This window comes from Coffea arabica, chromosome 9e (genome assembly GCF_036785885.1).
Source record: "Coffea arabica cultivar ET-39 chromosome 9e, Coffea Arabica ET-39 HiFi, whole genome shotgun sequence".
Lineage (NCBI taxonomy): Eukaryota > Viridiplantae > Streptophyta > Magnoliopsida > Gentianales > Rubiaceae > Coffea > Coffea arabica.
In genome coordinates this window covers 3,353,498-3,370,603 of record NC_092327.1, presented here as the reverse complement: position 1 = coordinate 3,370,603, position 17,106 = coordinate 3,353,498, and the positions used below count along the sequence as shown (strand labels likewise).

The 17,106-nt window shown below is 36.7% G+C and overlaps 2 protein-coding genes and 1 long non-coding RNA gene across 3 annotated transcripts; all 3 read right to left on the bottom strand.

Annotated features, from left to right (window-relative positions):
• Nucleotides 1-5,569: 5,569 nt before the first annotated feature.
• Nucleotides 5,570-6,851, bottom strand: LOC140014902 (uncharacterized). Its single transcript, XR_011821636.1, has 2 exons — nt 6,545-6,851; nt 5,570-5,870 (listed from the first exon to the last, which is right to left on the bottom strand). It is a non-coding gene; the product is annotated as an uncharacterized lncRNA (long non-coding RNA).
• Nucleotides 6,852-8,134: 1,283 nt separating this feature from the next.
• Nucleotides 8,135-9,179, bottom strand: LOC140014804 (chlorophyll a-b binding protein 21, chloroplastic-like). The gene has a single exon (XM_072066276.1). It carries the CDS (start codon nt 9,088-9,090, stop codon nt 8,296-8,298), a length of 795 nt encoding a protein of 264 aa, XP_071922377.1. The 5' UTR covers nt 9,091-9,179; the 3' UTR covers nt 8,135-8,295.
• Nucleotides 9,180-15,412: 6,233 nt separating this feature from the next.
• On the bottom strand, nt 15,413-16,380 carry LOC113710161 (chlorophyll a-b binding protein 21, chloroplastic-like). Its single transcript, XM_027233007.2, has one exon. It carries the CDS (start codon nt 16,294-16,296, stop codon nt 15,502-15,504), a length of 795 nt encoding a protein of 264 aa, XP_027088808.2. The 5' UTR covers nt 16,297-16,380; the 3' UTR covers nt 15,413-15,501.
• Between the last annotated feature and the right edge of the window lie 726 nt (nt 16,381-17,106).

The window sequence follows — 17,106 nt, the reverse complement described above, 5'->3', positions numbered from 1 at the left end:
AAAATATTCTAAGTTTTGTTTTTTGGTCAATCCTTATCGGACGTCCGATGAATTGGAACGGACGTCCGACAGTGTTCTTCGTCCAGTTTCAGAAAAATCCTGGTTCGGACGGATGTGTCGGACTCTTCAATACGTTCGGACGTCCGACACTCAAAAATTGAGCGCTATAAGGCAGTTACCTATTCTTCCTAGTTCATTATCTTCCATAGTCTCGGACGCAACCTTTCAGTTTCCTCTCATATTTGAAATTCAAATTCCTCTCTCATCAAACCAAGTTCCAAGAAATTGACTCAACCAATTTCATTACACCCCTATTGCTCATTAACCACTCATAAAAATCACTCCTAACCCCCAACTACCCCATTGTTCCCAATTCACATCTGAAACCCTAACTTTTTATAATTCTCTCCCTGTGACATTTCAGTGCATTCTCATTCTTGCTCATACTGCATTTTTCCTCTGTACAACACGTTCTGCATCAAAAACACATCCACATTGCATCATGGTTAGAATCAGAGGTGGATCTACTAGCGTCGGACGGTCCTTTAGACTTAGAGATGAGGACATTGAGATTGAGGAACCACCTCCTGTGGCGCCTAAGAAGAAGATTGTGACCCGTGGTGGTAAAGCGAAGCAAACTGCCCAAAGAAAATTGGTTACTCCAACTGCTGAATCATCTGATGAGCAGTTGGAAGGGCAGAACTCTGAAGGGAACATTGTTGGTGGAAATAAGGAACCAGAGCAGGCTACCCAGGGTGATGAAACTGTCACAAGGTCATCTGGTAAAAGAAAGAGAACTGCAAAGAGGAAGAGCACTCCTCAATCCAAGAAAAAGTAATCTGTTGATCCCTCTGTTGATCAGCAGAATGAACGAATCATTGCTGAGAATCAGCAAACACCTGAACCCTCCACCAGGAAATCTCCAAGGACAAGGTCTGAGGCTCAGAATGTTGGGGCATCTGCCACACAAACCTCGAAAGGGAAACGTTCTGGGAAAGATCCAGTAACACAGCCCATAACAGAACCCACTCCTCTCCCAAAATTCATTGATGATGAAGCCAAAGACAGATTTGAGTTAGTCTCTCAAAAAGGGTTCATCACTCAAAGGCTCATCCTTCCCTACGAATTTCGTAAGCTTGATCTTGAACCTGTCATTAAACTGTTTGAATTCCAGAAATGGACTCATCTTCTGACCATTCCTAATGTCTTTTACCCTGACATGCTTTATCAATTCTTTGCTAATCTTAGAAAGGGTAAATCACACACTGAACTCATCTCTAGGGTCAACTCTATAGACATCACGTTAACTCCTGACATTGTGAATTCCATTCTGAAAACTAGCATTGAATCTGGTTTCAAAGAAAAAATTACAAATTTCTTTTCATATGAGGAATTTCCTTCTGCCTACCATCATTTTTACATTGCCAAACTCATGACCTATTTTCAAACTCACTTTAATACTCCTGCTGAGGCAAGATTAGATTATCTCAGTCCTCAGAATCTGATTATCTTAACCATCATTTCGAATCTGTTGGTGCCAACTGATGGCCACAGAACAGATGCAAACAAAATGGAACTTTATCTTTTCTACTGCTTTGTTGAAAAAATCCGCATTGACTTTGGTTTTATAATGTGCAAGTTTCTGCTCAAAATTAGCACTGACAGTCGTAGGAAGCTCTCTTATGGCAGATTTCTGACTCCTATCTTTGAACATTTTGAAATACCTTTTTCTGGAAAATCTCCCAAAGACAGTGCTTCATCAGTTTTCTCAAAAGCTTATTTTGAAAGAAAGAATTTAAGATTTTTTGATGGCCATTGGTGCTATAAGGAGACTGTGGCTGAATCCAAAAGGAAAAACTTTCATGAAACCCCTATCACTCCTAGGACTCCTCGTGATCAGTCAGACTATGTCTCACCCTTCACCATTCATCCTAAAAAGTCTGCCAGCAATTCCTTCGCATCCAATTCTGAAGTCATCTCCCTGCTTGAAGACCTCAAACAGCATGTCATGCTTATTGAAGATGGTTTCATGATGACCATGACCCCTGCCCAACAATCCTCCTTCATTGAAAAAAGAAATCTTGTCGTCCCTCCAATACCTGAAAATAATGCAAATGTTTATGGAAAAGAGCCAAGACCTGAGCCCACAGGGCCAACTACTGGTACTGAGACCACACCAGCTTCCAGTTCTCAGCCCAAGGATAAAGGAAAGGCCCCAGCAACTGAGGAAGCATATGAAGATGATGATGAAGAAACTGAGGAAGAAGAGGACCCTGAACAGTTTCGTCTGGCCAGGAGGAGGCCTGGATCATCTAAAATCACCATCTAGGCACTACTAGGTCACTGCACCTTAATCTAGGACTATAGTTCATCTTTTGCATTGCAAAACTTTTGGCTAAGTGATGTACACATGGTCTGTACAACTGGATATTTTCTACTATTTATAGATGTTATAACTAAGTGTTTGTTATGAATATTTTGTTTGTTATGGAATCTGCTGAATGAATGTGTTCGTTATGAATGTCTCTGTTGATTCCAAATTATGCTGAACATGAATGGATTTTGCTGATACTATCTGATATTGCGTGTTATTGATAATGTTTCTGATGGATCATACTGATGTTATCTGATACTGCTGGTATCAAAACTGATACTCACTTTTGTGATGACAAAAAGGGGGAGAATTGGATTAGCACTAATGGTATAGAGTAACTAGTTAGGGGGAGTCAGTTTCAGGGGGAGTTGCGTTGCGTTTCTTCCTGAATACTCATGCACTTCGTTAGGGGGAGTTGTTATATCCCAGCTCGTATATTTTTGCTCTATCCAAATGTTTTGTCATCATCAAAAAGGGGGAGATTGTTTATCTCAATTTACATCTTTTGATGATTACAAAACAAATGGATGTTACTAATACTCTTTGTAGAGATCCTTTTCAGAAATAACACTAAACAGGTCTGTGGACTTAAAGCAAATAAAAGAAGATCAAAAAGGATGAAAAGTGCTGAGGAAGTTGTCGGACGCACAAAAGGAGAGTATCGGACGTCCGACATTCTTTGAGTACCTTCGGACGTGTGAAGAACTCAGACTCGGACGTCCGAAGAAGACAAGCCAGGGCTTCTACAATTACTGATCACGATCGGACGCTCAACACCTGAGTATCGGACGTCCGACAAGCGTTGCTACACTTCGGACGCAACACTCTGGACACATCGGCCGTCCGAAGGAATTGAAGAGGAAATTCCAAGTGTGCATCTTACCCTCGGACGCATGATGATAAGGGATCGGACGTCCTAAGAGATTCAAGAAAACTTCCAGAACTCATTGATCTCGTTCGGACGCATAAAAACTGAACATCGGACGTCCGACAGCACCAACGGCTAGTTGACTCTTCAGTTGCCTTCTACCCGTTGACAGCATTAATTGAAGAATTTTCTGGTCTCCTATAAAAAGAACAAAGTCAACCACCTCAAAAATACTTTGCACATCAAGTCTACATCAGGTTGTGAGTGATTCAAGTGTTAGAATACTCCAAAGGAACATTTGTATTCTTAGCTTGTGCAATTCTCTTGTAGTTTTTCAAGTGTGACACAGCTTCTTCAATAGTGTAGCATTGTGAGGGTTTTTCGATTGTTTGTAAAACTTCCTTGCTTGACCAAGTGTGGTTTGGGGCAAGAAGGAAGTGATCCTTCCCTTGTACACAGGATATTGGTTGCAAGATTGTTCAACTTGAAGTAACCTGGTATATAAAAGTGCTGTTCAAACTCCAGTAGAGTTTGAAGCCTGGTTTGTTTCACTATTTTCGTTTACAGCTTTTCTATATAAACTGTTCTCCTCTTCATCTTACGAATACCTGTGCTTTCGTGTAATCTGATCCATTGGGTGGTCTTTGAGAAAAGAAAGGTAGGCTTTGAAGAAAAGTGACCTATATCTTAGCTGATTTTTTTGAAAACCTAATTCACCCCCCCTCTTAGGTTGTTTTCGATCCTTACAAAGTCTAAATCCATTAGATTATTGAATTATTAAGTGTTAAATTTAATATATTTGAATGCATATTGTTGGGCTTGGGTTTTATCCCACCAAACAGTTGGTGGGATAAAACCCAAACCCAACACATATCACATTCAGTGATAAGTGAATAGCTTATCCCTTAATTTTGAGAGCAAGTTTTGTCTAGAAAATTCAGTACCACTTAATTAATTCAGATGTTCAATTTTTTGTTATAAAATAGTCTGAATATGTTAAGATTTGAATCCATAAATTTAAATATTGAATTGGGTTATCAAACAAGGTATAGTTGGTATGCTAGCAAAAAATATGTATCACATATATTAGGAAATTACAATCATTATTCTGACCAAAAGAAATGAAAAATCAATCAATTATAGTAGTTTCATTGGCAAAGACAATTGAGAATATTCAAAACCGAAGAAGTCTTTTGTATTGTTACCCAAGGAGTATTTTGTATTGTTAGTTTCCATTTCAATTAGGGTTATTATCACTTGACCCCTTAAACTATATCACTATTATTAGTTTATCTCCTAACGTTATATTTAATCACTTCAACTCCATAAGTAATTCAACTCAACATGTTAAGAAATTTTGGACAAAAATACCCCTTTATTCTATAGCATTATCGCATTGCTATTATCACTTTATTCCTTAAAATTATGGTCATACAATCGCTTTAATTCCTAACATTATTTTCTATGCATTTTATCTCATCGTTAATTTAACTAGTATGGTAAAAAAAAATTTAAATATATTTACCCTTTTTATATATAATTAAAAATAAAAAGTTGGAATGGTTATTCTTCCTTTTTTCACTTTAAGAGATCCAAAAACATAAAAATAAATGAATTTTTTCAAATTTATTTTTTCACACTTATTAATACTAGGAAAAGAAAAGGAGATAGGAAAGAAGGAAACGAAAATTAGATTTTGTAAGAAAGAAAATAAAGAAGAGTCTAACATTATCGTATTACTTTAAGACTGTCAGGATTAGGATTGAAATTTGATGGTAAATAGAAAAGTGAAATAATTTTAAAATAAAGCTTTGTTTGGATTCAAGAGTTTTTCAAAAATTAGTTTTTTAAATATTATATTAAAATTTTTAAAAAATACTTTAAAATGTAAAAGTAGTCTAAATTTTTTAAAAAATATCCCAAAATATATTCTAAAAACTCTTCTACTCTTAAATATTCCAAAATATTTTCTAAAAATATCCCAAAATATACTAAAAAAACTCTGCTACATTAAAATTTTTCAAAAATACCCCTAAAAATAGCTAATTCAAACGGACAAAGTATTTAACTCTTTCTTATTTGTATTAAAAAAAAAGAATTGAGCTCTCTCTCTCCCCCCTCCCCCTCCTCCTCCGTATCTATGTTTTCAGACTCGGACCGGATATCGACTCGGCCGAGTTCAGGGGTCAGGGGTCAATGGGTTCAACTGGGGTCATTCAGAGGTCGAACCGGATGACGTCATAAATATGTCATATATATATATGTGTGTGTATATATATATATCTTTTTCCTGCAAATCAAATTTACAAAATATAACCAAGAACCAGTGATCCAAATCCATATCCAATTCACCAAATTGCACATGTTTAATTTGAACATCCTTAATTTGCTTCCAAAGATTGTTAAGCAATTTTGTGGAAGACTTTGTAGTACATACTAAGCTACTTAGATTGATATGTATTCAGCTGCAATACATAAAGATAAGAGAAAACAAACAAGTAAAAGTCAGTTTAATACATTCTCGCTACATATATATAATTTGATGACATCTTCAGTTGCATGGTCAATCAATAGAGTCTTCTACATGGTTAATCAACCTTTGAGCTGGCTTAGCAGTCGCCTTCCGTCCTACCTCAGTTAAGCCAAAAGAGAAAAAGAAAAACAAGAATGCAAAAAAAAAAAAAAAAAAGAAAGTGATAAGTGAATGCTAAATATCAATCTAGAACACTGATTTCAACTTTCAAGCAACATAAGAGGTAGCTTTTAACTTCAATGTCTAAAATCTAATTAGTGTCTATTACTTGTGCCAAAATTTTTTTTTTAAAAAGTAGTTATCTAGTTTCTGCAATTCCAACTAAAAGTATAGACTAAAAGTAGCCATACTGATTTCTGCATATCTCAGGAAGCAACAATGGAGTTACCAAAAGAGGTGCATCCCAAAATTTTCAGTAACTTTGACATTTCCTCAAACACATAGAAAGCAACAAAGGAAATCCATTAATTCAAATAAAAGAATTAAAGAAAAAATCCCCAATAAAGCTCTTGCACGTGTTTTGCCTGAAATTTAACAAATAGATCATGTGAAATTAAATTAGTAAGTGCTTCCACATTGCTGGCCATTTACGCTTTTCCCTTTCTTCTTATACTTCAATGAATCTGTACATCAAAATTAGATAGCATTTACCCCAATAATGCAATTCTGACTTTTAAAGGATGCATTTATGTAGCGCAAGCAAATTTATCTTCAAAAAGTAAACATTTTAGTTTGCACCAAATTAGCCAGTTGTAGAACATTAACTTACTTGATTAAACAAAGATCACCCCAACCCTTTTTTTCAACCAACCTTCCCAACTTCTGCAACTCTGCCGGGGATCGGATGGAGAACCGGAGAAGACAGCAGGAATTGATTCAGAATATATAGGGAGTCAGGTTTGGACTCTTTGGACAAAGCGTAGGAGAGGAGACTGGAAATTGGTGTATAGAGCTTGTACTCTCTAGTAGGAAATTACTTGGGGATTTCATATGTGCGGTCGGCAATGGTGACAAAGATCGGCGGCGACAAGAAGGTGGAAACAAAGCGACAGAGATTTTAGAAATTTAGGACTGGAGTGAAGTGAAGTCCGGGGTGTCAAATTAAGAATTTGGCTTGGGATAACTAGTGCAAGCCTGAAAAGTCAACAAAAGCCAAATTTTTTTAAAAAAACCCGGTTCTTGCCGATTTTGACGGTTTACGGTTCAACCCGATTTTTGGCCGGGTTTGACCGAGTATTAAACAGAGGGGTTTTTAGAAGAACTCGGACCGGAAGAATGGCCGGTTTGCGGTTCGACCAGTCGAACCGGCCAGTCCGGTCCGAGTTTAACAACACAGCTCCGTATCTTTCTATTTTTTGGGGGTACAGTAATAATAATTTTTAAGAGATAAACATGTTTTTTCACTTTAATTAACAAACTCTGTTAAATTTGACCGCTAGTTTTGGAGATAAAGTGACTAAAAGATAATGTTAAGGGAGAAATTGATAGTGACACCGAACGTTAAGGGGATAAAATAATAATAACCCTTTCAATTATTTTATTTTATTTTATTTTGTCAGGATGTCAATTTTATCATTGTAAACTAATGAGTTTTCTAAATAATACTGCTCGCTATCCCACTTTGATAGTTTTGATTTTGTTCCTTCTCACATAGTTTAAGAAGTATTAGTCAACTTTGTTAAGAGATTAAATCTAGCGTACTATTTTCAAAAATTACAATTAATGTTAGGAGTATAACTAATCATCATACATTTACATTAATTACAACAACAATACTAAAAAAGTATACCATTCAAGTTATGAATCAAAGCAATTATTGATCAAAAAAATTAACTGTATTAAATAAAGTAGGTTATATTCAACGATAACAAAATACATTAAATAAGGATATTTTAGAAAGTATAAAAAGTTAATTATATTTTTTTATTGGAAAGTGAACTATAATTTGGGATGGATGAAAAAAGAAAACAAGCCTATCAAAATGGGATTGAAGAAGTAGAAAGTTTGATAAAAAAAAAAATTAGTATATAATTGCTAAAACAGGCATCGATGCTCAAGTCAACCCTACACTCGTTCTAAGCACATGCAGTAAATAAAAAGTAATAAAATTTCGCAATTAAGTATGGACTGTACGAAACAAAATTTATGGTAGATTCTTGATAGAGTAAACTGTAATTGAAATAAGTTTCTATAAACAATTTGACTTGACAAGCTCAAGCTTTTATATTTTTTAACTTTAATTGTGTTTTTTGCCTTTACGTTCCACCACTTTGAATTCTATGCTTTTATCTTTTTTTCCAGCGACTTTTAGGGGGTGGAAAAGATTGCAAAGGAAATCAACAAAATACTGCACAAAAAAAAAAAAAAAAAAAACTCGTTTGGCATTAGCTTGGACCAATTTCCACCAATATAACATGCTAATATTCAGCCGCGAGTCGAGCTCGATGCTCACAAACAGAATCACTTCCGGGGCTCAGTATACACACTTTTGGATTCACAAATTACAATCACCGCTCAAACTCATTTTCCAGGGACAAAGTTTGTTGCATAAGCCCAAGCGTTGTTGTTAACTGGATCCGCAAGGTGGTCAGCAAGATTCTCCAATGGACCCTTTCCAGTGACTATGGCCTGGACAAAGAAGCCGAACATTGAGAACATGGCCAACCTACCATTCTTGATCTCCTTCACCTTTAGCTCAGCAAATGCCTCTGGATCGTCAGCAAGGCCTAATGGGTCAAAACTGCCACCTGGGTAGATTGGGTCAGTCACCTCACCGAGTGGTCCACCGGCAATACGGTAACCCTCAACAGCTCCCATCAAGACAACTTGGCAAGCCCAGATAGCCAAGATGCTTTGGGCGTGGATCAAGCTTGGGTTGCCCAAGTAGTTGAGTCCACCCTCTTGGAAGATTTGAGATCCAGCCTTGAACCACACAGCCTCACCAAACTTGACTCCGTTGCGGGACAAGAGCTCGGGGAAGACACATCCAAGAGCTCCAAGCATGGCCCATCTGCAGTGGATCACCTCAAGTTCACGGTTCTTGGCAAAGGTCTCGGGATCAGCTGACAGCCCAGCAGTGTCCCAACCGTAGTCACCGGGGAATTCGCCGGTGAGGTAGCTTGGGGGCTCACCGGAGAATGGGCCCAAGTACTTAACACGGTCTCGGCCGTACCACGGGCTGCCAGATGGGGCAGGCCTGGAAGTTCTCTTCATTGAGATCCTTCCATTTCCCATCAGCTCAGGGGCGGAGGGGTTGAGTTTCACTGCCTTGCCGGCGAAGGACGGGGAGGAGAGAGCCATAGTTGAGGCAGCCATTGTATGATTGAGATTAGCACCTGAATGGAACTATTGAAGGCAGTAGGAATTATACAATGTTGCTTGTGGCTTGAGTTTGATGGCCCATGCACAATGGAACGTATAAATATGAGAAGGGTCGGCCCAGGTCCTTATCTTTGAATATCATTATCTGTATTTTCATTGGTTGCTGACATTTTGAGGGCTTGATATTGAATGCCCATTGGCAATGGCTAAACCACAACCACAACATTTGGATCTTCATTTTCCATTTTCTTTCTCATTGAGTTTTTCTGTGTCATGTCCCAAAAATCTCACCCAATGCAGATGTTTAATCTTCTAACCAACCAAGGACTGCCATTTGTACCAGGGGATAGTGGAACATCTTCTAAGATTTAAGCAAACATTAATTTACAAATCAAGTCACATCAGTTGACAAATCAAGGTTTTATATTTTCCTTTTAACTAAACATTTAGTCTTAATTTTAGCGGTTAATTATTGCTTCTAGAAACTTTCATTGTAAATTTTATATGAGGGGTAAAATAGAAAATTACTTTACATTTTTTAACTTTTCAAATCACAAATGATATGGGCTGATTAGAAAATAGTTACTCTGACACATAACATGGAATGGAGGGATTACTTTATCTGCAGATTAGAATTTTTCTGCCTTGTAGTTTCACTAACACAAAAGATAAATTAGATGTCATAAATAATTCGTCTCTTTTCTTATTGTATTAAAATCCACCTTGAACCATTAAGATTTTTGTCATGGACACTACTGGTTTGTTAAAGTGCTTCAAATGGAATGATATCCTACAGATAAGATGAATGCAGGAGGGACTTAAAGTTGATCTCCAACTAAAATAACAGATTGAAAATCTACAAAGACTGTATGCGGTTATTTCCTAAGCCTTTTTATGTTGACAGCTTTCCTAACAAAAATTGGTAACTCATTTGCTTGTTCATAGATCTGATCTAGTTTATTCTGAAAGCTTGCATTGGTAGAATGTCAGCTGGTAGATTCTCTTCCAGCTTACAATTTGTTGGAAATTATTAGGCTATCCTTGAAATTTGCGTATGTAGTTACTCTATCAAAAAATTGATGCACAACCTACCAATGATGTATCTTGAATCTCTTAAAAATATGTTGACTTGGTATCATGCATCCATAGTAGATGATTTTCTTCTCGGAGGTAAGGATATCATTTGATCTACCATGCAAGTACACTTTAGAGTCTAATTCTTTGTATAAAACTTTCTGAGATTTATGAATCTGTTAACTATGATTTAACAGTGTACGGCATGGTTAGCAATATTGGCCGATTCGTATCTTAACAGTGTACGGCATGATTAGCAATATCGATCGATTCCGATACGAATCAGCTGAGTCGTAACCGGAACAAAGGGATCGGTACAATGCCGATCCCCAAATCGCGAATATGATACTCGGCCGATATTAGTCGATTCGAATTCGTGATGCATGGTATCAGCCGATATATTCGAGTCAACTTAGAGTCGACTCAGATATTTTTTTAAATTGTGTCTTTTTTGGTATTTTCTAATTTTAGTAATTTTTTCAGATTTTTTGGAAATTTCTATGTGCTATAATGTGCGTATCACCCGATATTCAACCGATATGCCGCAACGAATGTGAAACAACTGAAACCGCGACACGACCGCAACCCGCGACGGTGAACCATGGTGTACGGTAGCATTCTCTTCACCGATCTATTCATTCAATCTTCTCCATTGAAGCATTTCCACAATTTTTGCAAAGTAATCACTGAATCGACATCCCCAAGGAAAATGAACTAGCTTCTGACCCTCTGATAAATTTAATCAATGAAGAAGAGCTTTGTTTAATACCTTATTCTTCTTTCTTATCTTCCAAATAGACCACAGTAAATAGCAGTGGCTTACAGTGCAGAAGATCAATGCATTGTATTCTAGATCTTAACTTTTTTGTAAGTCAGGTTTTTTCTTGGTTATTTTTTATGTTTCATTTCAAGTAACAATTTTGGATGTAGGCCTGGGGTATTTGAACTCCCATGTTTATACTCTTCTCTTGTTGATTAACAATTAAGGGCTTCTAGTGTTATTATGCATGTCTTGAAATCATGGACGTAATTCTAATTCCATGTATGGTGTCTATTTCATCCTAGAAGTGGTTACTAGAACAACCTCCTCTTTTTTCCTAATTGCAGCTCACATCAAATCGCTTTCTCCTTGATTTTCTAAGCACAAAACCGCCAAAGAGTCCCGAAAACCTTGAAATTACTTTTAACGTTCGTCGAACATCTCCTTGTTCCTCTCCATCTGGGGGCTCGAATATTCCATCCAGGCCAAACTTACTCCACAAATTGTTGGCCCAAATGATATTAGAGCTTGGCCGCATCTACCACCTTTTTTCCTTCATATTTTCCTTGTACTGGTTTTAGTTCTACTCTTCTAGTGGCTAGCACAATTTGGAAGTCTTAATTGCTTGGCTCATAATTGCTCACCTAACAACGTAAGTATTGTTTATCTTAGAGTTGAAGTGTTCAATTTTATTTTTGGTAGTACTTCAACACAATATGTAGTACAGGACCTCAGGGATCTTTGGATTCATAAGATGCCTAGTTAATCTATTTAATTGGAAGGTGGTGTCATTTGGAACTCTCACACATTCTTGGCTGTGTGTGTTTATTCATAACTGTCAAACACCAGAATTAGTGCACAAGGTCATGCCCTAATTTATTCAATCAATTCCTAGGTTACCTCATTATAGATATTTAATGGATCTTCAGGTTTTTTTACATTTTGGAATATCCTCATGTTTAACTTATTTTCTGAAGTAAATTACAAGCAACGGAGTTTAGGTTATCTTTCTTCAGTAGCTCTTGTTGAGATATGCCAACTTTTCCTATAAATTTTGTTAGATTATGTTTGATATCAAAATAATTTAGTTATTAGAAGAATAAGGATATATGTTAACCAAATATTAAGTTGGTTTGTTAACAAATATTTTAGCTAAGATTTGCTAGTAGAAGAAGATTATATTTTGTTGAGATTTTTAGGATAATTGTTAGTTGGATATTTTGCTAGTTTCTTTCATGTAATCACTATAAATAGTGAGTTAATGAATGAATAACATAAACTCATTTTCACCTTCAATACAAGTTTCTTATAAGTTTTTTTGTAATACTAAGGTGTTGTTTCTTGGTTTATGCCCCAAAAAACCAACAAAGTGGTATCAAGAGCCTATATCTTAAGGGTCTAAGTCTTTTTTTTTTTTTTTTTAGAGTGAGTGCATTGGTTAAGATCCTTTATAAGTTCAAAGTCATGACAGGAATGAACTTTTTGTCAATTATTTCAACTTTTAGTTGTGAAACTTACAAAATTTGGGCCATAATATTTTGGACTTATTTGGTAGTCAATGATCTACGGGATATGGTGGAGACAAATTTGGTTTCGCCAGCATTTGAAGAGCTGATGGATATACAAATTAGAGACCACAGAGTTGCAGTTAGATAGAGATTCAAGGCTAGCATTCACATATCAGTTTTTGATGCTGTTTTCACAAGGATAATGGCTAATGATTTGATTGAGAATAAATTATTCTCAATTAAAATAAAAAGAAAAAGTTTCATTATGAATTAGTCAGATTTTGACAATTCTAAAGTGGAACATGATGATGAAATCAAGAATTCAGATCCTGAAAAAATTCAGAAGGAGATCATTGATAAGTCAGGAGATAACAAATTGATTCCTGATGTTTATCAAGATTATAATATTGCTGTTTTTGAGTCTACAGATTTTGATGGTGATAACAAAATGAAGAACCATGCAGAATTTCATATTTCTATGCAATTTCAAATATTGTTGAAAGGTGTTTTACTTTGAACCTATGAGAAGGTTATTTGGAAACATAAAAAATGATCATCTTCTATTTGGAGTATGACATGAGAAGACAAAAGAAGTGGTTTGTTGCAAGATTAATATTTAGCTTGCATAAAAATCTAAAAGAAGAAGTTCATTGCAAGGTTAATCATCAGTTGCAGAACTTCTTACAAAAGTCTTGTCCAAAACAAGATTCAAAGATTTGATAAAACAATTCAAAATCTGCAGCAAAAGTGGCAAAGAGGAGTGTTGAGATATGCCAACTTTTCCTACAAATTTTGTTAGATTATGTTTGATATCAAAATAATTTAGTTATTAGAAGAATAAAGATATTTGTTAACCAAAGATCATGTTGGTTTGTTAACAAATATTTTAGCTAGGATTTGCTATTAGAAGAAGATTATATTTTGTTGAGATTTTTAGGATAATTGTTAGTTGAATATTTTGCTAGTTTCTTTCATGTAATCACTATAAATAGTGAGTTAATGAATGAATAACATGAGCTCATTTTCTATCTTCAATACAAGTTTCTTATAAGTTTTTTTTTGCAACACTAAGGTGTTGTTTCTTAGTTTATGCCCAAAAAAACCAACAGCCCTGTTGAAGGTTTATGTTTTCATGTGCTTTGCTTTCAAACTATTGTCTCTAACGTTTTTATACAGAGGGAATTTGAAGACAGAGCCAACCAGTTTCAGAGTCATGAAATGCAAGATTGTTATTGAAGTATGATGAGTCTCTAGCTCGTTTTATATATGGAGGTCTAAATGACAGGTGGAGTAATCACTACATGATATTTTAACTGTGAATATTTGACTGGTCAAATAACACTTGGAGAATTGCGTTATGTTTTTTATTGCTCTTACAGTGTTTTTGATGTTGACGATGATACAATTCCTGAAGAGTTCAGAAATGGATTCACATTTTTGACGGCTGATGAGCAGGTCATTCCTAATTCATAGATGTATAAACTGTCTATTCATTTCCCTCTTTAAGCACTAAATCAAAAGCTTCGAGTGTTTCTCTGCTTCGCATGTTGGATAACAAGATTTACCCACAATTACATGCATTAAGTTAGCTCCACTTCTTTTGTTATGGAATTTTTATTTTCAAAGCTAGCTCCACTTGATAAAGGGTTCAGTCTCTGCAGATAAAAGTCACTTGAGGCAAAAGCTAAACCTGAAATGCTTCTGGTTTAGTTACTGATGAAGCCTTGGAAATGTCTCTCTCTCTCTCTCTCTCTCTCATAAATATATACACACACACGCAAACATTAACAAAGACTGCAAGTACCCAAACATGTTACACACATTTTGCTCGATCTGTAAAATTACGGATTCCCTCCAACTCATGTACACATTCTCTCTGTCTGTCTGTCCATCTGTCTCTCTCTCTCTCTCTCTCTCTCAAAATGCACACATCATACATTAAAAAAAAAATCCTTTTCAAATTGTATTGAAGCATCTATCCGTTACCAAGATAAGAAGAAGATACACTGTGAGAATCAAGTTCAAACAAAATACATGACAACTACCAAAGTGAAATGATGTCAAAGAAAGAGTCTGATTTGGATATTTACTGGTAGAAAATTAGTTCTAATTTTGTTTTTAAACCATGATACTTATGAAAAGATACTTGATTTATTGCACTAATTTCCATTGATTTAGTAGCACCACCTGCCTTTTTGAGTTCCATACTTGAAATTTAGGTTCAATATTCTGATGATCAACTTTTTTTAATTTCATGACGGTGTGATTATTCTCTTCTGGCTCCTTCTTTGATGATTTTTTCGAAGACAATAAAACTCCTTTTTCTCACATTTAAGTTTTATGGTATGCTTGTCTTAACAATCTATTTTTGGTAAAGTTTCTCTTAGATATTATAGACTTCAGATCAGAATTATTATGCTACTTGCCTTTGCTAGGTTTAAAGTTTGAGAATGTACAGATACAGAGGCACATCAAGTGAAATCTGAAGATCAAATACTTGTAAAGAGCTTTTATCTACTCCCACAATTGAAGGGTTTCTTGTGCATGTCTCTTTTCTGAATCATGTCTCATTGCTGTCGTCTCATACATCTGGAAGTGTAAGCCGGCTAGGCAAGAAATGAAGTAATTTCTTGCTATTTCTGAGAAGAATTTAGGAGCCATAAAGATTTGGTGACGGGGAGAAGTGGAAGTCTTTGTTTTCTGGATCACCTAAATCAGTGTTTTTATTCAAAGTTCACTCAATTCCTCTTACTTATTTCGAGTTCTTGTTTCACCATGAAACAAAAGTACCGACATATTATAATCCAAATTGTAAGGTGCCTCTTATTCCAGGGTAAAACTTCTCCGGCAGATTTCATGATGACAATTTGCAACAGCGAGGCTTTTCTCTAAAACTCCATCTGATAATATTGTGCCAAAAACAAAAGCAAAAAAATGCATGCTACAAAAGAGAGAATCAGAAAACGAGACTCAATTGAAGCACACAAAAATTCACTTTATATTCTTCATTAATTCACAAGAATGTTACAGATCCATCGATCAGACTGGTCCTAGTAAGAAATTTCATTTTCCGGGAACAAAGTTGGTGGCATATGCCCAAGCATTGTTGTTAACAGGGTCTGCAAGGTGGTCAGCCAGATTTTCCAAAGGACCCTTGCCGGTGACAATAGCCTGGACAAAGAATCCGAACATGGAGAACATGGCCAATCTACCATTCTTGATCTCCTTTACCTTGAGCTCAGCAAAGGCTTCAGGGTCGTCAGCAAGGCCTAATGGGTCAAAGCTGCCACCGGGGTAGATTGGGTCGGTCACGTCACCGAGTGGTCCGCCGGCAATACGGTAACCCTCAACAGCTCCCATCAAGACAACTTGGCAAGCCCAGATAGCCAAGATGCTTTGGGCGTGGATCAAGTTTGGGTTGCCCAGGTAGTTGAGTCCACCCTCCTGGAAGATTTGGGATCCAGCCTTGAACCACACAGCCTCACCGAACTGGACTCCATTCCGAGACAAGAGCTCGGGGAAGACGCATCCAAGGGCTCCAAGCATGGCCCATCTGCAGTGGATCACCTCGAGCTCACGATTCTTGGCAAAGGTCTCGGGATCAGCTGACAGCCCAGCAGTGTCCCAACCGTAGTCACCAGGGAATTCGCCGGTGAGGTAGCTTGGGGGCTCACCGGAAAATGGGCCCAAGTACTTAACACGGTCTCGCCCGTACCACGGGCTGCCAGATGGGGCAGGCCTGGAAGTTCTCTTCATTGAGATCCTTCCATTTCCCATCAGCTCAGGGGCGGAGGGGTTGAGTTTCACCGCCTTTCCGGCAAAGGAGGGGGAGGAGAGAGCCATAGTTGAGGCAGCCATTGTGTGATTGAGATTAGCACCTGAATGGGACTATTGAAGGCAGTAGGAATTATACAATGTTGCTTGTGGCTTGAGTTTGATGGCCCATGCACAATGGAACGTATAAATATGAGAAGGGTCGGCCCAGGTCCTTATCTTTGAATATCATTATCTGCATTTTCATTGGTTGCTGACATTTTGAGGGCTTGATATTGAATGCCCATTTGGCAATGGCTTAAACCACGACCACTACATTTGGATCTTCATTTTCCATTTTCTTTCTCATTGAGTTTTTCTGTGTCATGTCCCAAAAATCTCACCCACTGCAGATGTTTAACCTTCTAACCAATCAAGGACTGCCAGTTGTACTCGGGGATAGTGGAATATCCAATCATGAATAGCTGCAAGAAAAAAACTTGTGAAAAAGAATGACTTGGCTAGTTGGCTCTTTGTCTTTTAACACACACAAACAGGAAAAAAAAAGAAAATAATAAGGGACAAATTCTTCAGTTTGACAGGTCATGTTTTCATTTGGACCACTTGTGTTGTGTGGTTGGCTGAGAATGTAAGTTTATGACCACTAAAATTCTATGACAATCTCAGGAATTGATCATCATCACTTGAATTATGTGTCTAATGGCTAAGGAGGACCTTTAAGTGGATTCCATGTTTATTATCATGCCTTTTGGAGAGATTGATTCACATGGAAATTAATCAGAAAAAAAGACAGATTGATAGAAATTAATTGCACATTAATTTATACCTGGTAATTCACTAAAAGCTACAAAACCTTTTTAATGCTATACAAGGAAATTTGAGTTAACACGCATA

What these genes read in the sequence shown, in the direction of transcription:
- LOC113710161 (XM_027233007.2), bottom strand. Translation starts at nt 16,296, where the DNA reads ATGGCTGCCTCAACTATGGCTCTCTCCTCCCCCTCCTTTGCCGGAAAG.
- LOC140014804 (XM_072066276.1), bottom strand. Translation starts at nt 9,090, where the DNA reads ATGGCTGCCTCAACTATGGCTCTCTCCTCCCCGTCCTTCGCCGGCAAG.